Source organism: Coturnix japonica, chromosome 28 (genome assembly GCF_054131305.1).
Source record: "Coturnix japonica strain WE chromosome 28, WE-NBRP24, whole genome shotgun sequence".
NCBI lineage: Eukaryota > Metazoa > Chordata > Aves > Galliformes > Phasianidae > Coturnix > Coturnix japonica.
In genome coordinates this window covers 3,551,598-3,574,851 of record NC_140690.1, presented here as the reverse complement: position 1 = coordinate 3,574,851, position 23,254 = coordinate 3,551,598, and the positions used below count along the sequence as shown (strand labels likewise).

Below are 23,254 nucleotides of genomic sequence, written 5' to 3'. Positions count from 1 at the left end.
TGTTCCCGGTGTTCCCCTGCCGCTCTCCAGCTCGGCTCGTTCCGGCCCCGCATCGTTCTGTGACTCCCCCCCCCCGCCCCTTGGCGGCTCCATACATGCACACGGCGGCAGCGCAGCCCGTGCGGCGCACACGGGGATGCCGCAGCTCCGCCCCACCCCGCCCGGCTGCAGCTTCGTCCGCTCAGCGCCGCGTCTCGGTGTCGGGGCGGCGCCGCGCGGCTCATTGGGTCCCGTTGGCGGGCGGAGCGCGGTGGGTCTTGGCAGCGGCGGATTGGAATGGAGCGGATCGGAACGGAACGGAGCGGATTGACGCGGGGCGCAGCGCATCGCTGTGGGGCTGGCACGATGCTGGAGATCCAGCTGGATGATGGCGGCGTGGGGGGGTACCCGGGCAACGACTATTGCTCGGGGTCGGTGATGTCGGAGCGGGTGTCGGGCCTGGCCAACAGCATCTACCACGAGTTCGAGCGGCTCATCCACTGCTACAACGAGGAGGTGGTGAAGGAGCTGATGCTGCTGGTGGTGACGGTGCTGGAGAACCTGGACTCGGTGCTGACCGATAACCAGGAGCACGAGGTGGAGCTGGAGCTGCTGCAGGAGGACAGTGAGCAGCTGCTCACGAGTGGGAGAAGGTGCTGCGCAAACAGGCCGAGGTGGTGAGTGAGAGCGGCCCAGCGCCAACGGGGCCCGGCATCCATCTTGTGCGCGGCGCCAAGGGCCGGGGATGTGATGCGATGTGATGCGATGATATGATGCGATGCGATGTGATGATGTGATACGATGTGATGTGATGTGCTGCGGCGGTACCCGCATCGCAGGCTGCGCTCCCGGCCCCGCTCCATCCGCTCCGCGCAGCCCGTGCGGAGGGGAAGGGGAATGGCTGGGAATAGCTGGGAATGGCTGGGAATAGCTGGGAATGGCTCCGTGTTGCTGCGCTGCCCCGAGCTCTAACACCGGCTGCACGGGGATGACTGGAGGATTCCTGCCGGTTTCGGGTTTAAACGCGGCCCTCAGATGGTTGATGTCTTCCCTGTACTTCCCCTGCCCTGGAGATGATTCCCTGTCTGATCTCAGCGGCCTTTCCCCGGGCGCTGCGGGTCCCGGATCCCCGGGGCTGCGGCAGGTGCTGGGAGCGGGCGGCATCGGGGCACAGCACCTCATGCGGGGACAAAGGAGCCGAGCTGAGCGCGCTGCTCCGCACTGAGCGCTCGAGTCTGCCGACACCACCGGCATCTTTCTGGCCATAGGCGCAGCCGGGCGGCTCCGGCCTCCAGCAGGGCCGGTCTGCGACGTGCCGGACACATTGGTACCGCTAGAAGTGTAATGCTGCCGTGTCATCAGCATGTCTTTGCAAAGCTGCTGGGAAAGGAATGTATGCGTCTGTATTGGCTGTGTTTTAACACTGGGAGAGTAGAGGGTTTTTTCCGTCCCAGGAGTCTTGCTCAGAGTCGGGTTTTGATTTGCTTAGATGTGGTAAATGAAATTCCTTCATGACTCCAGAGTAAAGCGTCGTGCAGTATTTCAATGGAGGTGCTCTGGGTGCTGGATGGTGAGGACGTGAGCCCAGGACATTTATCGCCCTGTACTAATGCTGGTCAATTTGGGTTGTAGCCTTAAGTTTTAAGTATGTGTTAATAAAACTTACAGCTGATCTTTTCAAATTCATATGAAGGCAGGGAGGGATTGAAAAGCAATTCCAAGTGTGGGACTTCATTCCACAAGCCGGTATTTTGTAGCTTCTGAGAATTAAATACTTGGAAATGTGCTGCTGCTGGGGAGGAGTGGGGCTCGGGGCGTGGGGTGGAACAGCCCCATGGATGGATCCTGCATCTTTGGACTCGTATCTTTCTGCTCTCAGTTTACCAGGTACAGGGGGTGCTGCTTCCTGCTGTGCCTGCTCCTGGAAGCAGATGTGGTGACAACATTTACATCCTGCAGGGACGCTCGGACCCACAGCACGGTGCTGTTGGCAGATGTAAAAGCACTCTGTCATCCTCAGGCGCATCTGAGCTGAATGGGCAAAAAAGTATCTGCATAGGGCCTTGTTAGCAGAAAGGAATAGATAATGTGCTTCTATGAGAACAAATGGGTTTTGCCCCCTGTGTAGCCTCTGCTATCAGCTCACGTGTGTGAGATACAGCTGTCATTCCCTTTGTGTGTGACCAAAGCACACCATTACCTGCAGCAGTTTCCTGTGTGCCTCTTCCTGTGCAGTGGATTACGTGTTATGGAAGTGAAAATCTCTTATGCTACAGAGAATTCTGCTGTTCATCAGCTCATTGTAAGCAGAGAAATGCACCCCCCACCAGAACACGCCTTGCACTTCTGTAGCAGGGGAAGCCCATCTCCGTCCCTGAGCAGCACTCGGCGCTGTGTGCTTTGCCTGTCCTGGGTCTGCAGCTTCCAGCCCCACCTTCAGTGGGGGTTCCACCTCCAGGAGCGATGTTCAATCCCTTGCTGTTGAGTTCTTTGCGTGTATCAATGATCATTTCAACAGCTGCAGCAATGCTGGGGAGCTGGGAGTTGGTGATCACAAAGTAATTTGTTCCTGTATTGCAATATCATGTCATGGGCGTCTGATTACATCGTTAGTTTATTGATGTTAAGTGAACTGAAACGAGCAGTGGATGTTATTCTCTGGCATAAAAGTTGTGTCGTATCCTCCTGTTCCCGCTACTGCAGAACCACCAGATCTTGTTTTACATAAGCGTGCACCTAGCCATGTCCTGCTCCATTGGGGCAGCTTGCACAGCCTTCATTTCCCTTCCTCTGAAGCAGAGGTTTCTGTCTCCATGTTCTGCCACTCATTTTCCCAGGATGGTTGCATTCAGTATCTTTCAAAATACTCTCAGCCAAAAGCGAAGCTTTTCTGGACACTTTGAATGCAGAGTGACTCAATATTTTCCACTTGCTCTAAAATAGGGCAGCAGAAGCACCCGGACAAGAGCACTGAAGTCAGAAGTCCCTTGAAATGAAGCAGTGCAGTCAGTCTGTGATTGCAGGGCTCAGAATGTCACATTTCTTTTCCTTGACCTCCAAACCACTGAAGCTGTGGAACAGCGTCAGCTTTTCAGTATTGCCATGTTCTTCCACCTGCTTTGCATTGTGTGAGCGCAGGGTAATGGCTGCACCTCTCCTAGAGCCCATTTAGGGGCTGACTGCTGCTGGCAAGGGTCTCTTTCTGGAGATCCCCCCTTGGTGCAGCTTTCCCATGTGAATCCGAGATCTTCTGCTCCAGGTGAGCGATCTTCTTCCCTTCCTTTATAGCACCTCTGTTGTGCCGCTCCTGTCATTGCACAGAGCTGGGGCTGCCCTGTCCCAGTGCAGAGTACAGCACTTCCCTTGTTAATCCTCATGTGGAGCCTAATGCACATCCCACTAACTCGTCAAGCTCTCACTGCAAGGCCTCCCTACACTCCAGGGAGCCAGCAGCTCCCACTATTTAGTGATATCTGCAGCTTATGCATAGGACCTTGCATAGGAATTTTCTTCCTGCTCTGTAGCGGGTGTTAGGATGGCACCCACTTGTAGGAGCACAGAACTGGGAGGGACCTGCTGACTCAGCAGCCCATTCCTCAGCACTGCAGGCAGTTGCATTACAGAAGCTGCTTCATAAATGTATCAGGCTTTGTCTTAAAGCCATTACTTAAACCTCTTGCGTCTGCTCTTCTAAAAGTGACCTCCTCCTGAATTCCACTTTCTTTTTTTTTTTAACTTGCAGCCTGTTTTTACTGGTTTGTTCTTGTGCCAGCATTGACTTTTACTCCAAGTAACTTCTGCCTCCATGAGATATCTGTGCCTTTGAAGTATTAATAGAAACCAGTCCTGCCTTTGGTCTCCATTGTGTTGGTGGCACGAGCCGAGCTCTGCTCGCTGCCTGCTGGAGGAGGGTCAGGTTGGAGTGCCCCATGGAGGGATCTGTGTGCAGCTGGTTTGGGTGACACTTGGCTGTGCCTGGTTTGATCCCTGGGCGTGTGGGGCTGCAATAGCAGGTGGCTTTCCTGGAAGGCTTCAGCATGAATTGGAGTGTTGCACTGTTCAAAATGACAATGGTAGGATTTATCTGGTGTGATCACCCTGCGTGTTCACCTGTGTGACATCCTGTTGGCTGGAGATGGCAGCACGTCTGTCTGTCTCCTCACACTGTGTTGCAGCTGACCTGGGGCTCATCTTTGCTTTGTGCTCAGCTCCCTTCTCTCAAGTCTTCTCATTGCAGTCACGATGTTTGCATGCCCTTGCCCAGTCCCAGCTCCTCTCTGACCATCAGCATCACTTCGTTCCTCCTGTGTGATGTTTTGATTCTCTTCATGAGTGGCATCTCCCAGTCTGGTCTCATCTGCTGCACTCGAGTAGCACCTCCTGCCCTGTCAGCCCCACTTACCACAAGGCTGCCTTGAAGAGCTCTGTTAGCTGCCCATGCTCCCTTTGTGCTCCTCTACAGTGATCCATGGTGTGCGGGGGCAGAGCTGTGTCAGGGCTGGGAAGAGCCCATCTGCCTGCCCTGGCTCTGCCATAGCACCAGGCCTGCTTCATGGAGAGCATTTAAAGGGCAGAGCATCTCATTCTTCAAAAAAAGGCTCAGATCCCTTGGAATAGGAATCCAGGAGATGGTTTTATTGATATATGCCAAAATAACAGCATTTGATTTCACAGAAGCATTTGAAGACCAATCTACAACTATAAAGTAGCTAACACATAAAAGATGTGCTTGTGAATCCTTGAAATTAGCAAGAGAAGCAAAAGCCCTTAAGGGCTGCAGTTGTCAAGGGGATGTTATTTCACTGAGGCTGTGTGCTCCTGTGCAGGTGGAGGTGTTCCTTCAGAGGAGTGTTTCTCTTTGGGGAGGATAGCAAAGATTTGAGCGTGGGGTGTAGCTCAAAGCATCTGCCCACCAGGCAGTACTGCGTCCTGCCACCAGTGGGTTCTGCCCTATTTCTTTGTCTTGGCCTCCTAAGACAGAATACTGTCAACGTAACTTCCCAAATTGCCAGTTAATTACTGCCCCAAATTGTGAGTTGGAGGCTGCACAGCCTGCATTGGCTCCCTGGCTGACAGCCTTCCTGCAGGTGGGGAGTGGAATGTGGTGTGAGTCCTTCCTGCCCTGCAGACAGCCCCCTCCTCACAGGCAGCTGTGCGTCCAGCTGTGCGTCCAGCTGTGCATCCAGCTGTGCGTCCAGCTGTGCGTCCAGCTGTGCATCCAGCTGTGCGTCTAGCTGTGTATCCAGCTGTGCATCCAGCTGTGCATCCTCCCTGTTCTCCCGGGCAGTGCATCCCAGCGCTGCTCTCTGCCCAGCCGCAGGGTAAGGTGACGGCTGAGCTGCTGCTGTTCCCGTCAGCATGTAATACGTGCTGCCAGCCAGCCCAGATTAAGACCTTATAATAAGATTTCTGCATATATGCACATCTAGCTCACTCTGCCTGATTTATTGTTAATATGATATGATGGTTTCTGACCGCATGCTACTATTTTTAGTCATTTTCTTCCTCTGAAAGCCAGTAATGCAGGAAGCTCAGCCATCTCCAGTGTACCGCTGCTTTGCAGAGGAATACTCGTTCTTTCACTTAAGATGATTTTGTGCTCATTGTTTTCCATTTAACGATGAGCGTGTGAACCATGGTGCTGGTTGTAACCTTATCCTGAGATGTTAGAGACCAGCGATCCTGCTTGAAATCCAGGGAGAGGCTCCAGCAAGACTAATTTGTATGTGTACAGCAGCGTCATGTTCCATCATTACTAACTGTTTAAAATATATCTGGCTCCTATAACTGCTGGAAAATTATCCTTTGAAAGCAAGTATGAAGGGATTGGAAAAAATAGTAATGCTGTGCTCGGCTTTGCTCTCCCAGGACAAGTGGGAGTGGGCTCTTTGTTCTTCCAGTTCACCCACTGATTTCATTGTAGTGGGGTAGAAAAGAAAGGAAGATTTTCCCTTCAACATCATTTGAATTACCTGTTCCTGAGGCCTCACTTCTTGAGCCTGTCCAGGCTCCATGGCATCCCTTCCTTCTGTTCTGGTGCAGTTTGTAAACATATGTGTGGAAAATAGATAGCTGTGTGTTACTGTCAGTTAACATCTGCAATGTTGAAGTCACCCATAAGGACCAGGGCAGCTGGATTTCAGGTCTCTCTCAGTTCCTTAGAGAACAGTGCCTCCATGTCCCCATGCTTGCTGGGTGGCCACTCCCACGGCACCCACTTTATTTGCTTGTCTTGACTTTCTGATGCAGGGGGAGACACTGGCTGGGAGATTCTGATGGAGGAACAGCCAAGAAGCGTTTTGGAGCCAGACAGAGTGAGGAGCCGTTGGGTCCCTGTGCCCAGAGCTGGTGTTCGATCTCCGTAGGAGATGGAGCAGGATATTGCTGCAGTGCACTCACCTGAGATGCTCTTCTTCCCTGAGAACACTTAGAGTGGCATTAATTTTTATTGCTGCTGTCTCTGTTTCTTCTCCACGTGGTCGGCTCATTGCTAGTTTGCAGTTTGTTTGAGTACTGTGAGGCAGCAAGACAGACAGGACTAAGAAGAGCCTTAGTGTGGAATGTTTAATCTTCCAATCGGTTTCACTAAACTAAACCAAAGCAACGGTAGCAAATCCAGGAATCCTATTAAAGTTGACCTACATAGTGGGAATAAAATTGGTCTCCTGCTTTCTTTTGCTTCCTGTTTTACTGTTGAGAGTTCTGTGAATGTTTTCCTTAGAGTCAGTTAAAGTTTATTGCTACTCCAAGCACAATTCCTGCCTGGCTGGGTGGCACACGCCTGGGTGGGGAGCTGGGAAGAGATGGGCACCTTGTGCCAGGAGAGCTGCACAAGAGTGAAAGCCAAGCAAGTGAGAAGGGAGAGGGATTTAGCGCTGGGCTGTAATTGGAAGTTTTTCAACAGAGCATTAGCATGGAGTGCTTCCAGCAAACCCTGAGAGGGGGCAGAGGGAAATACTGCTTTTCTTAGCATAGCTTCAACCAGTCCAAACCAAGTGAAATGGCTTCTTTAGGCCTGTTGCTCAGTGTGGCTGTCTTGGTTAGAACTTTTTCTTTTTTACTGATGCCCAGAGAAGACTGGCCGGGATTTTCTTGCTGTGAGGTCTCATCACTCACTGCTTCCATTCTGCACCAATTGAGGCATAACTCAACTTACAGAACTGAAAAAGTAAGACTCAAGTTTTTCTTAGCAGCTCTGGAGCTGAATGTGCCATCCTTATAGAATCACCTGTCAAAGTTGCTCTGGTTTTTACCGTGTAACTCTCTACCCCTTCTCTGATGTGTGCCTGAAAAAACCTCTGGTCTGAGATCTGGGAAGTGGATTGCAAAGGAGACTGTGAGGTGTGACGGTTGTGGGTTGGTTTTCCACAAGGCTTGTATGTTTCCTGCAAAATTTAGATGCAACATCATTAATAGTGGGAACTTTCTGATGTCTGAAGGAGATTTCTGACGTAGGCACTTCTAAATGCGTGACCGTAGACACAGAATTTGGCTTTTCTGACATAAAACTAACAGGAATCCAAATTCAGCCTAGCATGATAAAGGTGTTGTTGAAGATGATGGAACCGTGTTGGTTTACATAACTTGCATTGGCCAGCAGATTATATCTTAATGATACACAAAGTACATCTTTTACTTTATTTTAGAAGATAAGTATTTCTAGCTTGAGTAAATGCTGTTTTAACTTAAAGCACATAGAAATTCTTATCTCTTGCTTTTTTTGTGTGTGTACATATATATATGTATATATACGCACACATAGTATAGGAGGAGAGAAGAGGAAAAGTCAAATACGTTTAGGTCTGTTCCTCATCCTTGCTTCCTTCTCTGGTTTTTCCCTGTACAGAAGTTCATAGAGTTTGAAGATGCCCTGGAACAGCAGAAGAAAGAGCTACAAATCCAAGTGGAACACCTTGAATTTCAGACTCGACAGTTGGAGCTGAAGACCAAAAACTATGCAGATCAGAGTAAGCAAAGCTGTGCACCAGATACGATTATGTAGTTTGCTTTCCATGAGCATATACTTGCAGATATTCTTCATGTGCTGTTTTTTCTTGTTTGTTTTAATGTAGTTTGTGGAAAGCCTGAAATCTGTGGCTGTCCCTTTCTTTGGTATAAAAATCAGAGCAATCTACAGGGTGCGACATATCCACACTAGTGTAGTGCAGGTTTCATTGCTTCTCTTGCATGGAGCATGTCTAGATCTGTATGTTAGCTGATGGGTGGAATCTTTTCTTGGCAGTTTCATGGCTGGAGGAGCGTGAATCAGAAATGAAGAAAGAGTATAATGCTTTACATCAGCGTCACACAGAGGTAAGCTGTTGCCTGATTCCTTCCAAATAAACAAACTCTTAGCTTACCCATAAAACCACATCAGAGAATTGGGTTTTTCATCCTGACAGTGACTAGAGCTTCAGAAACTTGAGAGCATCAACATTATCTGAAGGGAGGGTGCAAGGAGGATGAAGCCATGCTCTTTTCAGTGGTGCCCAGTGCCAGAACAAGAATCAGAGGGTGCAAACCGGAACACGGGAGGTTCTGTCTGAACATCAGATAGCAATTTTTTAAAGAAATTTTAAGGAATTGGAAGTAAATGCTGGAAAACAATATTCAAAAAACAGAAATCACAGAATATCCCAAGTTGGAAGGGACCCATAATGATCATGGAGTCCAATGGAGTCTTTTGTTTTATTCTGTTTGCCTCACGTATTTTTTCCTCTTCTCAGATGATCCAGACCTATGTGGAACACATCGAACGATCCAAGATGCAGCAGGTTGTGGGAAATAATCAAACTGAGGGCAGCGTACCTGGGAGAAGGTAGGGCCATAACCTCTCCATATAATGTTTGCCATCCAGGAACTTATCAAATGAGTGCATATTTGCAAGAGAAAGAAACCAAAGGATCTTTCCCTGTGGGCATGGATTGTACCTGAAGCTTTTTGTAATGGGTTGAGGGTGAGTTGTGGATAAGGTCTCTAAGGTTTGACAGAGAGGAGTTTTTTGTGTTCTGTTACAAAGCTTAGACTTCATTGTGCTGCTGCAGATGGACGTCTTCTGGAAAGCAACGTTGGTGTTCTTAGGTATCATGTAAAAGACTGATCCATAAAATGGATGGGGATGGAAGAGAGTGTTCATTTGTGTGTGTCTGTGTGCATGTGTGATAGCCAGCGAAACTGGAGTAGTTAAATGCATTAGCCTTTATGTAACTTCTTCCCCAGTTTCTTAAGGGAAGATTTATCTGAGTCAGTCACTCAATAGATCTACTTATGCCCATGAAAGTGCTTTGTTTTTTTCCCCTCTGTTTTCATAGCACCAAAGTGATCAGAGCCAGCCTCTGTTTAAAGGAATGGCAGTAGCAGGAAATGAAGTGCAGTATATAAAACCACTCTATTAAAACCACATATAAAAAGATAATTTCAAATGAAGAAAAGAAGAAATATTCTTCCTATTTTCTAAACATAAGGTTATTTTAGTACCTTCTGTTTAGATCCGTAACATTTAAATACTAGTGTGTCCATTAGGTTTGGGATAAAGAAAGTGGAAGGAAGTGTCAGGTCTTGAAATAAACAATATAAGCTCTCTGGAAGCTGTGGCTTCCTTTTGCTGGGTTGGAGTGCCTGGGAAGGAATTCAGATCATCAAGGTTTTGGTTGTGTATTGTAAAACAGCAGAGGAGAGAGCAAGAGAGACACAAACTGCTCCCTGATTCCTTGCAGACGTGATGTTCCTTCCCCAGCCAGTGCTTGGCCTCCTGCCCGAGCATCGTGCTGTGAGGGGAAGGTTTGGGGGTCAGCCTCTGGTTCTGTACTGGTGCCTTACTGGTGTGCACACAGGGCTGCTGGGGGGAACGGGAGTTTTGTTCACAGCTGTTGGTAACGTAACATTGTGTTAGAAGGAAGGGAGGATGCTGAAGGAAAATGGGCTCTGTAACTGCAGAACATCCATGTTTGAGACTTCTGCTGGGCTGTGTGCCTCTGCTGTCAGATGTCTCTGTACAAGCTCTTAGGCACACCCATGGTGAAGGAGAAACAGGGTGGATTAGGTCTTTGTTCAGTCCAACTCACCTCTCCCACCTACCTGAAAGGTATGAATGTTTGTAGGAAGAACAGCTGTGCTGATGTGTGCGTTTCTGTCTTGTTGCCATCTCCATGTCTCAGCTGGGAACAGGGGGAGCTGGGAATTGCTGAGCTGGCAGGGTGCAGCATTGCAGGAAGCCAAGTGTCAGTGTGTGGTCCTGTTTCTTTTGTTCTGCAGAGAGCAGCTCAGCTCTCCTGCCATGGAGAATATCCAGCAGTGTTTCAGGGGCAGCAATATAGCAGTTTGAAGCAGTTATACCCTAAACTCCAGAGGCAGAGAGACTTATCTAGGCTTTCTCCTGCACAAACTCTGAAGGACAGCACAAATCTGTAGCGGATCTAAAAGGAACTGGAATAGGAACATTCTGATCTGGCTGAGTTCTTTCCATGTAGTAAGTTCTCAGTGCTGTGTTTTCTGCAGAGCAGTAAATTGGTGTCATGTCAGAGAGTGGCTTAGAAAAATAAAACTGATTACAGAATACAGTGTAACCCTTTCCCATCTGAAGATAATGCTTTTCTAGCAGACCAGTGGAAAAATATAGAAATCTATACAAGGAAAGAAGAGCAGAAGCTGGATGGTGGCCTCTGTAGGTGAATGGAGGCAGGCATGATGGGTATGGAAAGAGAAGATATGGGGTGAGAAGAACCAGTAGGTTGTTAGGATTGTGAGAGTGTGTGTTCCTGACAGCTCCCTCAATAGGTTGTTTCTGTTTTCCTCTGCCCCAAACCAATCCTGATCACAGCTGTAATGGTTGGAGTGTGTTAGGCTGGTTGCCCCCCCACACCCCGTTCTCTGGTATGAAGGACAAACCTTGCACTGAGGATTGTCTCTGTGTTGGAGGGATGCTATTCCATGTAACGCGTTGCTAGTTCCTGGAAGAATGGGAAGAAAGAGCAGCTCTCTGTGTCTGACACAGCCCTTGCCAGGCCTCCATCTGAATCTGTAGGAACAGCAGCTGGGAAGTGGGTCGTTTTCCTTCATTTCAAGCTTTGGGCTGTTCATGTGTGCTGTATTTGTGTATGTTTGTGCCTTTGAGGGTTGTGTGGTCCTGTGTCTGCACAGCTGCGTGTGGGTGAACACCAGCACTTGTGAGTTGGTACACTGATGTGTTTTGGGGGGGATATGGGTGTAATCTCTCAATGTCTTCCTACATGTTTGTGAGTGCATTTGGTTACCTTCACCTGTGGATGTGCTTGGGTGTGTTTTATATGGTAGACTGTGTAAATACATATTTGCATAAGGCTGTAAATGCACCAAGGGTGCTTCCTTGTCACTTGAGAGAAGATGGTGCAAGAACTGCTGGGGGGTGTGTGTGTCTGCTGCCATCTGAGGAGGGGAATGGGTACAGTGCACACCTTCAAGTAGTATGAATAAAAGTGCATGCATTCGCTGTCTCTGATAGGGCTGCATGTTTGCATGACCTTCATTCTCTAATAGTTGTTGTTGTGTTTTTTGTTGGTTTTTTTTTGTCTTGCTTTTTGTGCAATTGCTGCTCTGTTTTGGCTGTTACGTTTGTCGCTGCAGTCATCGCCAGTCATGGAGGAAAAGGTAAATCCTACTGCTATTTGTTAATCATAGTTCTGGAGGTTGCTGTTGGGTGGTCGTGGTGTGATGCTGAAAGGTTCTGTGCTGGCCTATTTGCCCTCTTTGTGTACTGACATCTGCATTAGATTCACTCACATGGCACACTTCCCTTGGCTGGTGCAGAGGGAGCCAGCAAGCTGCTACATCAGGAAGGAGCTCATGCACCCAAAGCAGAAGGGGCAGAGGCTGGATTCCAAACCGGGATCATCCCTGTGTGATTGGACATTTGCACTTCACCTTCCAGATTACTTTAAAAAGTTGTCTTTTCTCCTTTAAATTAGAATCATCAAATCACCAAGGTTGGAAAAGATCCCCAATGATCCAAGTGTCCACCTACCACCAATATTTCCCTTCTAAACCATGCCCTGCCTACCGCATCTACACGTTTCTTGAGCACTTCCTATATGAGCACTGTCATGGTTTAATAATTTTGTAATTTTGCTATCAGTATTCCACATCATAACATCATATAAAGCATGAATAATTTTACTGAATCTGCAACTTACAGAAGAAGACTACATCTCCCAGAGAACAACACGATGGGTCACGGGACCTGGACTCTATATTAACTCGGTCGCAGAACAGACTGACGTCTTTCGAGTTCTGGCGTTCAGGGGAGTGTGTGGGAGCCTTCAGCCGTTCGCCTAGATTCACAGTAGGCCTCTCGGTTACGGGACTCATTCTCTCTCCTATTTTGCTTGATTTGTTAGCTCAATTTTCAATTTTCAATTATATTGTATTATATTGTGTTATCCGGTATTTCGATATAGCATTTAGTAAATAAGTGTGCCTCCTTAGATCGTTGCCGCTGTTTTCTTTTCCTAATTAACTTTTTCCTTTCGGCCTAGGGCCCCTCCGGGGCCCACGGCCCCCTGTCACGGACGCAGGTGGATTTTTAGTTCAAACCGTGACAAGCACAAAATACACCTCTTTTCTAAGCAGGGCAGGAAATGCATGTCACCAGTAACTGTCAGAATGCACATCTGACTTTGGCTGAGGCAGTGAGTTCCGCACCCTCAGCCTACAAAGAGGGCTGTTGCCACCTTGCAATGATGGCAAACCTAGTAGTTCTGTTACATTTTCTAAGCTTTAAGGTCTTACAGGAGGAGCATTCTGATCCAGGTTTTGGCTACTGCAAGCCTTTATAGAGGCTTTTGCTGTTTTCCTCACAACATGAGGTGGAACTAACCAAGTGCTCAGAGTCCCCCTGGACCAGAAGGACGTGGGTGTATGAAAGTCACTCCAAAGGGCTGTAGTCAGCACTGAAAATTTATAGCAACCCTGAGGATATTCTGAACTACTCTGGGGACTGGTAACACCAACATCAGGACTGTGAAACTGAAGTTATCTTTCCTGCAGTTTTTCCTTGATGGGGCACAGAAAGCAGCCATTCCAAGCAGGAGCCATGCTGGCACAGCGGTGCAGTGTGCCGTGTCAGCTGGACAGTGCTCAGAATGGAAAGGCTGAGCATTGGTCTCTTCCGTTAGACATTTTGCTTTCACTTTGTAAATGAACTCTTTTCTGCCCCTGCCATGTCAGTGTGTTTGAGTCAGTCCTGGGGCAGCCTCAGATGCAGCTGCAGTTGTTTTTCACCCGTGGTCACAGATCACAGGATCACAGAACAGGTTGGGTTGAAGGGACTGCTGGAGGCTGCTGGTCCCACTGTGTGATGGTGGTAGCTGAGCTGAGTCTTGGTGAAATGATTGCTGTGTCCAGGAGCAGTGCTGTACTGGGCTGGCATGGAGCCTGATGGAGCAGGGAAGCAGATCGGTGTCTTGCAAGGAGGTGTTGACTGCTGCCCTGTTTCTGGAGTGTTCATGCTGACAAGCTACTTTCTTTTTTGAGTTTCCACCTCCACTGCTTGCTCTACATTTTCTCCCACTGGAACTTGGTCCCCAAATCTGTGCCAGCTTCCATATTGAGAATCAAATCCACAGCTTGCTAGTCACCTGCACTTGCCAGAAAGGAGAGTGATAAAGAAAAAGTAATACAGACATCTGGCTTTATGAGTGATGCATTTATTTATAAGTTTGTATAAATTCTGAATTTTGAGAAGACTGTAGTTGGATATGGAGGAGGAATCACAGAATGCAAGTATTACTTCTCTTGCTTAGTATTAGAAGTGATCCAAAACCCACTGATTTCTGCTGTTGGTGCAAACCAGGTTTGGGGTGGAATGTGCAGAAGTGGCGTGTAGGTGACTCACTTCAGCCTCTTTCTTCGTTCAATGATGCCCATTTTGTTGTGGGATTGTCTGCTGTGGCGTTTTCCCACGGTGCACCCATTTCTCAAAGGACACATTGGTTTGAATTTGCTCGGTTTCTTTGCACTTTTGCTTTTCCTTCAAACACTGCATGGGGGTGCTGATGTCAGTTGTGCCTGTCCTGGTCACTTGACCCCCTTTGACTTTCTAGGCAGATGGTTGGCTCTACCTGTAGACACTCTGGGTCTGAACAAACAGCACCATGGAGCTGTGGGTTTGGGAATCCACACAACTGCTAAGCTGGGGCAAGGAGTGCGGTTCAGTTTCTAATGACTAACATTTTGCATGAGCTAGTGTGCTGTTTCTTTTGTGTATGAAGCTCGTAAACAGCTAACAGATTGGCTTTCCCTCTCTCTCTGTTTCTCTGTTTAGCAGGAAGGAACGTCCTAACTCTCTGAATGTCTTCCCCCTCGCGGATGGCATGGTACGTGGGCAGATAGGGGCCAAGATCGTCCCAACACTGGACCACTGGCACCTGAGTGGCCTCGGGCAGCTGCAGTCCAACTCCAGCTACAAGGATTTACAGACCATCACAGAGCAAGGGTTTCCCACTCTGCCACTGTCAATAGCATCCATGTTTTCATTAAGGTGGAGGTTAACCTGTGTCCATAACCCTTTGCAGCCTCTTCCTGCTGTGAGTTTACTCTTGTGGTGGCTGTGATGAGGTGGGAGGATGTCCCATCGCAGATCTGGTGTACAGTGTGGGATGGATTTATAAGGCTCCTCATGCTTGTTACCCCCTTGTCTCAGTGTTAATCTGTTGGCTGGCCCTAAGTTGAAAAGAGTATATGTGAGGACAGTTAGAAATATAGTGAAGATAAAATCCTTACCTTTTTTAGCTTATTTGTGAGAGGAAATGATGGAACCTGCCTCCTCTCTTTCCCTCTCTAAGAGCAAAGCTTTTGCTCCTCAGATGGGGCTAGAAGTAGAGTTACTCTTGCTCTTCAGCAGTTGTTCTTTTTGTCTTACCACTCTTCTGGCCTTCCTATTTTCAGCTAAAAGGGGTACTAAACATCTGACTGCCCAAGTCCTGCACTGTGCTTTTAAAGCTCTTCACTTCCTCACACATCTGGTCTGCAGCTCTAGTCTTGTGCTGTGTATATCCAGTACGCCTGTCACATTCAGTGCACTGCCTTCTGCACTGGGGCTTGCCAAAAGCCTCACAGCATGGCAGCCACACCAGAGCAGCTGGATCGTTGTGCCTTTTGCTTCAGGTGCTGTGCCATTTGGAGACTGGTCTGAGTTCAAAGACCCAGAGATTGTGCTCTTAGTTGACAGATCTGTGCATTTATTAACAGCTGAGGCCGCTCATGATGAGCCATCTTTCCCACATTCTGTGCCTGCAAACTTCTCAGTCTTTGCTCAGAATCCTACCAGATTCTTAAACGATGTTTCCCAGGTGCCTGGTGTCAGCCCTGACAGCCAGTGATGCATCCACCCAGCATGGCTTGCAGTGTGTCCTCCCTGCAGAGCTTCTGGTCTGCTTTAAAGGTGTCTTAAAAGGCACTAATCAGATCCTACACTAATTTCTGGAGAGCTTTACTGCAGTTAGGGAATAGCAAAACCACAGTGCAGTGGGATGTGGATGTGAATGTGTAGCTTCAGATAGTCTGACGTGTGCCAGCACATTGCTGCACACAATCACACGGCAGCCAAAATGTACAGAGAGCGTATTTGTACTTCTGGAAAAAATTTATTCCTTTGGATCTCTGAACAGCACTGCACACTGTGGTATGGGTGTGCTCTTGAGCTCTCTGTTGGTCAGGCATGTGTGGCAGGTGTAAGCCTTTAGAGGAGCTGGAACAAAGTTGAGGTGAGATCCACCTTCCAGACTACTGAAGGCATCATTCTTTCAGAGATATCATTGCGGGGCTTCTGAGAGGTTTTCAGTGAGAGCTGAGGGGAACTCAGCAGTAATTCAGGATCTGCATTGCAGGAGAATACAGCGGGAATCCACTGTAATAGATTGTAAGCTTTGGTTTCCAAGCTCAAGTAATGGAGAGTTACTGACTTGATGACTTTGTCATTTATTATTGGTGATGTCAGGCAAAAAGTCCATTTCTGGTAAAAAGAAAACATGCAGAAATAGTACCGTGCTGCTCTACATGTATTTGATGGGTGGGTCTGGGGCTTGTGTTGATGCTTGCTAGGAAAATTCAGAAGTGGGAAACACAATAAGGAGGTCAGCTGATAGTGTGCAGATAGAGCTCGGGCTATGGAAGACTTGGATAGCTGGGGTGTTAGGGAGGATTTCCTAAGGCTGTTGAAGAAACATATGAATAATTAAAAGGACTGATTATCTGACTCTGGATTTGCAGTTTGGAATGGAAAATTTTCCTCCTGCGAGCTACTTGTGTGCACTCTGACTAAAAATGCTGTTTTTCAGCTCTTCTGCATGGCTGAAATCTCAGCAGTGGTGCTCGTGCACTTCTTGCTTTTTCTTCATCTGCTCTGATATTTCACTGACATCGACTGCAGACACGTAACTGACTTTATTTTCCCAATATGTGTATCTTGACTTTTCTGGCTAGTTTTCCTTCTTACGGGGCCATACATTAGTTATGTTTTAATTGTACTTGTGTACTTATTATGACTATTTTCTGTTTAAGTTGCTGTCCTTTGTTATTTTCTTTTTATATTCAGTTGCACGTTTATTTTACATAATGATTTGGAGATGAAAGTCCTTAACGTTTTTGTTTTTATGTACTATGCTTTCAGTGTTATAACCATACAAGTGTGACTACTCATGGTGACATATGACTGCTATGAATGTTGAGCCTTTGCAATGCATTTTGGAGGTCACTACTGCACATTTGATGTTTAGGAGGTTGACAGGTATGGCTGTAGGTAAGTGGTGGCTGTGGAGTTTTCTTTGGGTGAGCAATGCAGTGTGCCTCCTGGACTGCAGAGGAGAGCTATACAGTCGGTAAAATATTTGGAACAGTAATAGTGGAACAATCAGAAGGACAGTAGAAGGAAGATACCAGCGAAGTTTAATAGATGTTCTGGACTGCGAAGAAAAGTGCCTTGGTAGTGTTAACATTTGAGAGGAATTTCTCCAGGGCAGGTTGGTAGTCTTAATAAAGGACACTCTCTAGATGACTACAAACTACAAGTGTATAATCATAGAGTGGAATTACATTGGTAATAACTCCCTGATGTGTTCTGGGTGAGAGAAGGATAATGTCAACAAGCAGGAAGCTTGTATTCTCAATACAAGTATCACTCTATAGATGCTGTAGAACTTCTAAATGACATCTAGATCCCAAGTCCAAGAATTGACATCTGCACATCCCTTTTGCAGGGCTGAAATTCTCACAGACTTCAGTTATGCTTAAAGGCTGTGGGTACAAGAAGGAGCTCTGAATCTGTTCATCCAACAGAAGTGTTTTTTTGGGTGGGGGAAGAGGTTTTATGATTGCACTTTATGCTTGGAACTCTTTGTTGTCCCTCTGTATGACAGAAAGCACAGCAGGTAAATTGCAGCTGAAGTGTTACAAGGTTTATTGGATCACGTTCCCAAAAAATGAACTAAACTATTAGAAAAGTAACTCACAAAACAGGAATCTGGAGTGGAGGTGAGAAGTGTGGTTTCCACATGTAGCCACAGTGAAGTGTTTCCATCTCAGTTTTGCTTGTAAAATCAGCAAATGTGCAGGGAAGCCATTGGAACTTCCATGTGGGAGCGTGGGGGCTGCTTGGACTGAATGTGCAGAAACCAAACAAGACATCAATTTTTCTGAATGGTCAAATATTAAAAATAAACCTTTCTATATAAATGCACAGATGTAATATAGAACCTTTTGACTTGTGCCATGCAATGCACTGCAGGGTGTTTTAAGATAAGCATAGTGGCCGGTCTAATTAAGGGAAGGTGTTAATAAGATTCCAGATTTAAAAAAAAAAAAAAAAGAAAGGCTGCAAAGGGTTAATATATTTCAGTATTTCTCTCATCCCATTTTGAATTGCTTTGTTATGTTGTGCAGTTAATGTTAGAACAGTAGAGCAAGACTTAGAAATTAGTGAACCAGCATCACAGCTCCGAGGATGGGAGGCCTGAAGCAGCTGCTGAGCAGTCTGAGCCTCTGCAGCAGTTGCACAGGAGGGGAGAGGCAAGCAGTAACAATTATAGCTGAGTCTGGGTGTGCGGCTGCTGTGCGTCACTGCACCCAATTGCAAGTCATCAGCACATAGAACTCTCCAAATTCATTTTGCCATCTCCCTGCTGGCAGCAATTAGAGTGGGCTGCCGTGAAGAAAGGAGAGATCTCATTTGGTACTGGGGATGATTACTGCATCGGTCAAGACATTAATTGGCTGACTTTGAAGCAGCGCTGCTTTAATTGACAAACAAGGGCTGCAGTGTAAAATCCTCACAAAGCCTTACAAGTCTCCCATGTTTTTCAAGAGGTGTTAATACAAGAAATGGGGCTGTAATGTCTGTAAAGCTGAGACTCACTCATGCACATTTCACAATGGAAGTCTGTTGCCTTCGTTAATTTGTCAGCTTCTTATTTTTGAGTTTCTGGGTCTTGCCTTATCAATTTGGGGAGACCACACCTGTTTCTTCTGTGCTGCCAAGCCAGACCCATGCTTGGCAAGCTTCTGTGTAACATCATGCGGGGACATAGGGCTTCCCCCACTAGCAAAATCGGACCATCAGTTTGTTATCTGCTTTGCTTCTGCAGCTTGGTGTAAGAAATACGCTGCTGTTCTCTCAACGCAGGGGATTCTCATTCTTGGTATGTCAGTGGCTTACTGTAATGGCAGCTTCTGGATCCTCTAAGAGCTCGCAACTTTCCCAAGCAATGTCCGTGTTACCTTCCAGTCTTGGGAAATGCTGTCCTGGCTTACTGCGAGTGCCAAAGCCCTTCAGCTTCTGCTGTAGTCAGTGGCAATTGGAGGTGCTTTTCACTTATGAAAAGACCTTCTTCCTTGAGGTGCATGATGAAGAGGTCGCATAATGATGTGGCTTGTGAAGATAACTCTTCATAGTAAGAGAAGAAGGATGTCAATCCTTTCACAGGTAGGATTTGCTTGCTGAGTTCAGCATGGGAACTCACTGCTGCATTCTGGTTGCAGTGCCACGTGTCTCCAGTGAATGCTGGGCATTTAGTCAGTGCAGTGAGCAAGGCTCATTTTGCTTAATGCTTTAAGGCAGCCATATACCAACAAACCGGAGATTAACTGAAATATATAGCTCTGCTTTTCCCTTTTTATTCTTTCCCTACCCTGGAATTGCCATAATGTCCCCAAGATGAAATGTCTGAATTTGGGCAGTCCTCAGCAGCTACCACGCCGAGCACCACTGGAACCAAGTCCAACACTCCCACATCATCTGTGCCCTCTGCTGCTGTCACACCCCTGAATGAGAGCATCCAACCCATCAGCGAATACAATGGCACAACCAAGAGCAACAAGAGGACACGAGAAAAGCGGAACAGCCGGAACGTGGAAGTCCAGGTCACGCAGGAGATGAGGAATGTCAGCATAGGTATGGGAGCTGGAGCATGTTTATGAATACAGGTTTCTGAGGTTAGCATCAGAACCAGAACCTTTTCTGTGTAATACAGAGGAAATTCCTGTGCTAACGTTCACCAGCTGTTTCCTAACAGGTTGAGACTATAAAACAACGTGCAACATCCTCTAGTGTAGCATTTGAATAAAAAGACTCACAGCTGAGTCCAGTTCTGTATTTTATTATTGTTTGCCCACAGTGCCAGCCTCAACCAAGCAATGAACGCTCTTGTTCTCATGGGCTTTGTAGATTTTACTTCTGGGGCAGCTTGGAAAGGACAAAAATGTCACCTCTAACACATTAAAGGGGCTAATGTAGTACACAGGTGACATCCTTAATCCTTCGGGAATTCTCTATGCAAACAGACATTGTGTTTATGTTGCTTGCCTCAGCTTTCAAATGTTTTGGTTTCTAAGTATGTTGGTTTCTATGTAAGTTGGCAAAAGGGGGAGTCCCTTATCTTCTTCCTCAAATATTGGTCTTAGGCTACAGATTATACAGAAACCAGGTTAGATTTCATGCACTGAACTGTGCAGTTTCAAAGTGAAATTTTAACTATATGCAGCACCATGACATTGTCAAGCTGTGCTATTTGCAGCTGCAGAAATGCCTTTAAGGAGCACTGTTGCCATAGATCATGTGTTGTCTTACGTAGGTATGGGAAGCAGTGACGAGTGGTCCGATGTTCAGGACATCATAGACTCTACTCCTGAGCTGGATATGTGTCAGGATCCCCGCCTGGAGCGCCCTGGTAACAGGTATTGGTTGTGACTTTCTGCTCTTGGCCCTCTGTCTTGTTTTTGTGAAGGGTGGATATTGTGGTCCAGAGCTCAAGATGCAGCTGTTTCAGAAAATGCATAAATTCTGCCTAATGCAAAAATGAGGTGCTGGCAGCCTTTGAGATCTCCAGGGAAGGCACATATCAGTAATATGGAAGGATCTGTGTGAGTGGCCCAGGCTGCTCTGAGACAGGAAAAAAGAAATCCAGGGCTGTTCACAGCATTTGAGTCCTTATCTGATCTTACTGCTGTGAGGGTTGCTGTTGAAGTTGGTGGGAGTGTAGGCATCACTGCACAGCCTTAGGACTGCCAGTGGAAGGTTTTCTATGAATTTTTGAGTAGTTATCAGCTATTTGAAAAGGCATCAGCGAGGCAAGGCTGAGGTCATGCAAGGTAGGTATTGGTACATGGTATGGGGAATAAAACATTCTTTTTCCTTTACTTACTGAATTCCCTCAGTCAACCCGTGGCAGAATCCACTCTCAGAGTTTTGACTGTACTGGTCTGTGATGCTCAGTATTTCAGAGTTATGTTCTGGCTTAAACATCACCAAGTAAGAAGAATCCTTGCCTTTCTTTCTTCCAACCACAGCCCAACCCAGGGGATTGTGAACAAAGCGTTTGGCATCAACACAGACTCCCTCTATCATGAACTTTCCACAGCAGGATCCGAGGTGATCGGAGATGTTGATGAAGGAGCAGATCTGCTAGGTAAAATTTGTTGGGACTGTTCTGTTTTCTCTGAAGCAAAGATAGCTCCGTTAGGCTTCTAGAAGCGTTTAGATTCACTCTTTTTTCCGAACTTGGATGTTTGACCTTTAGAAAATGGCATGGAATTTGGGATACACTGTGACTGAAATATGCACCTACAGCAGTAATTCTTACCCAACAGCTTGAGTTAATGGCTGTGTATTTGGGCTGTCTTTGTGTCTGTAAGTTATTTTCCTTTGTTTGAAGATTGCTTCTTCCCCTCCTCCCACAAATCTTCACGCCAGTAATTCTGCATTCTGGCAGCTTCACTTGGAATAGAGCTTTTCTTGGAAGTTTGCAAGAAAAAAACCCCTTTTGTTAAGATTTCTTTAAGTTTAAGGGGAACAATTGTCGTTCTCGTATGGAAACATCATAGATTTCACTGCAGTTTTTACCTTCTTAGTCAATCCAAGAGAGTTTTGCATTCTCCTTTTAGGCTGATATTGAAGGAGCTTCTTGTATCTGAAGTCTGATTATGTTCTATGTTCCCAATGAGGACTTTGAAGCAGTCAGAGAAGCAGCTTTGTGTCAGGTAGCAGTCTGATAAAGCTGTGAAAGTGTAGCAGTCCCAGCTGCTTGTGGGTTGTTCCCCCTTTCTCTCATATCTCCTTTCCTGGTCTTCATTATACCTTTACTCTGGGCATAGGGTAGGACTAACAGTTGGGTAATGGGCCCTGTGAAGTCCTTTTTTTCAGTGTTAGGGTGGCCTCCTGTGTTTGCTTTGGAGATTAAAATCTTACTTCATGTAATGGGTGTTTTATGGTGAAAACAGCAGTTGTTACGTTAGTGGTAAGTTCATGTATATAAATGATGTTTTTCTATACAGAAGTTTAAATGAAATTATCAGACTGAGCCCTGGCGCTGCTGTTGGAAAAAAAAATGTTGTAAAATGCAGCTGTCCTTTGCATGCTGAAATGTGGCTGAAGTGCACGTTTAATTTCAGCAGATCTGTCTGCTAACAGGAGAATGATCACAAAGGGAGGGGAACAAGAAGGCAGTGGAAACTGGCCGTTCTGCGCTTAGTGCTGTGTGACTGAGAAAAGAAAGGTTTATCCAGGCTGAGATGCGACTGTCTGAAACTCGTGTCTGGAAGGCTGGGGGTGGCTGAGGCGTGTGGCTGCAGTTCTAACAGGGGTTCCCTCTCCTTGGTTTTTTTGTCCTGTATGTAGAGTCGTGGCAGTTCCCGTCCTTACTATTTCATGCCTTTTGACACTGAAATGGCTGAATCATTGTTAATTCTTTTTTTTTTGAAACAAAATTTTAGTTTTGTTGGTTTCAGTCACTGATCGATCCTTTTTTTCACTTCCTTTTTTCCCTTGTCTCTCTGTGCTTCGCTGGACATGGCCCATAGGGGAGTTCTCAGGTGTGTATCTCTGCTCTGCTCAGTTTCCTTTCTTGTTTGTTTTTACCTCGTTGAGACTCAATGATACGTTATACACATGTGATACTCCCCTGCTCTTGTCCAATCACGGTTGGCTTTGCTGACTTTCTCCCACCTTTGCCTTGCTTGGTTCCTTGCACTGGCGGGTTCCTGGGCAGGAGGCTATTCCTGCTTGGTGTTCACGTGTCTGCTGTGTTTTGATCCGCTTTTTGTGTAGCTTTCTGCAGGTTTTGACACTGGCCCGTCTCAAGGTCTTGAGAAAACCACGCTGTGCCTTTCCTTTGCTTTGGGGTGCAAAGTGCCTCGTTTTAGGGCAGGTGCTGTGCTCTGCGCTGAGCTCAGCTGAGCACAGGATTTACATAGTTCACTCCTGTTCTTCAAGTAAACAAGACTGTGAGGAGTCCCTCTGCTTGCATGATGCTCACTATGAGTTTCTTAATGCATCCTGACCCACAGCTGCAGTGAAAAGAAAGACTTTTCTGTAGGGAAGAGAGTGGCAGAACCACAGGCCTTTTTTTGTTTGTTTTGTCTTTTCAGTAGGAGTTTGAAGTGCCGCCTCTGTTGCCTTTTGTCCCATACGAAGGTCAGCAGGCCTAAATTGCAGAATTTTCACCTCTCTGTAAAATGCATTTGGGTACTGATAAAAAAAATAATTAGATGAAATCAAGGAAATCGCTGTTGATTTCAGTGCAAACTGGATGAAGTTTCACCTGTAATAAGGACAGGCGACTTGGGCTGATACGGTACAAAATCTGTGGCATAATTGTGCAGTGCTGAGCTCTGTCACATTCCTCTGCACGGAACCTCCTGATGTTGGGTCTGTAAGGTCACAAAAGGGAGGAAGGAACGGCATCATCTTCTCTCTTAGTTCAGATTGTTTGGGCTGTCACTGTAGGCCATTTTTGGGTGGTCTTTTCTCAGAGAC

At 46.7% G+C, this 23,254-nt stretch overlaps 1 protein-coding gene and 1 pseudogene across 1 annotated transcript; both read left to right on the top strand.

Annotated features, from left to right (window-relative positions):
- Window positions 1-345: 345 nt before the first annotated feature.
- On the top strand, window positions 346-16,570 carry LOC146756072 (C-Jun-amino-terminal kinase-interacting protein 3-like; annotated as a pseudogene).
- A 2,116-nt stretch (window positions 16,571-18,686) lies between these two features.
- LOC146756071 (C-Jun-amino-terminal kinase-interacting protein 3-like) lies at window positions 18,687-22,877 on the top strand. The gene is made up of 5 exons (XM_085524793.1): window positions 18,687-19,396; window positions 20,076-20,178; window positions 20,791-20,909; window positions 22,300-22,311; window positions 22,867-22,877. The coding sequence occupies exons 1-5, from the start codon at window positions 19,165-19,167 to the stop codon at window positions 22,875-22,877; spliced, it is 477 nt and encodes a 158-aa protein (XP_085380919.1). The 5' UTR covers window positions 18,687-19,164.
- The last annotated feature ends 377 nt before the right edge of the window (window positions 22,878-23,254 follow it).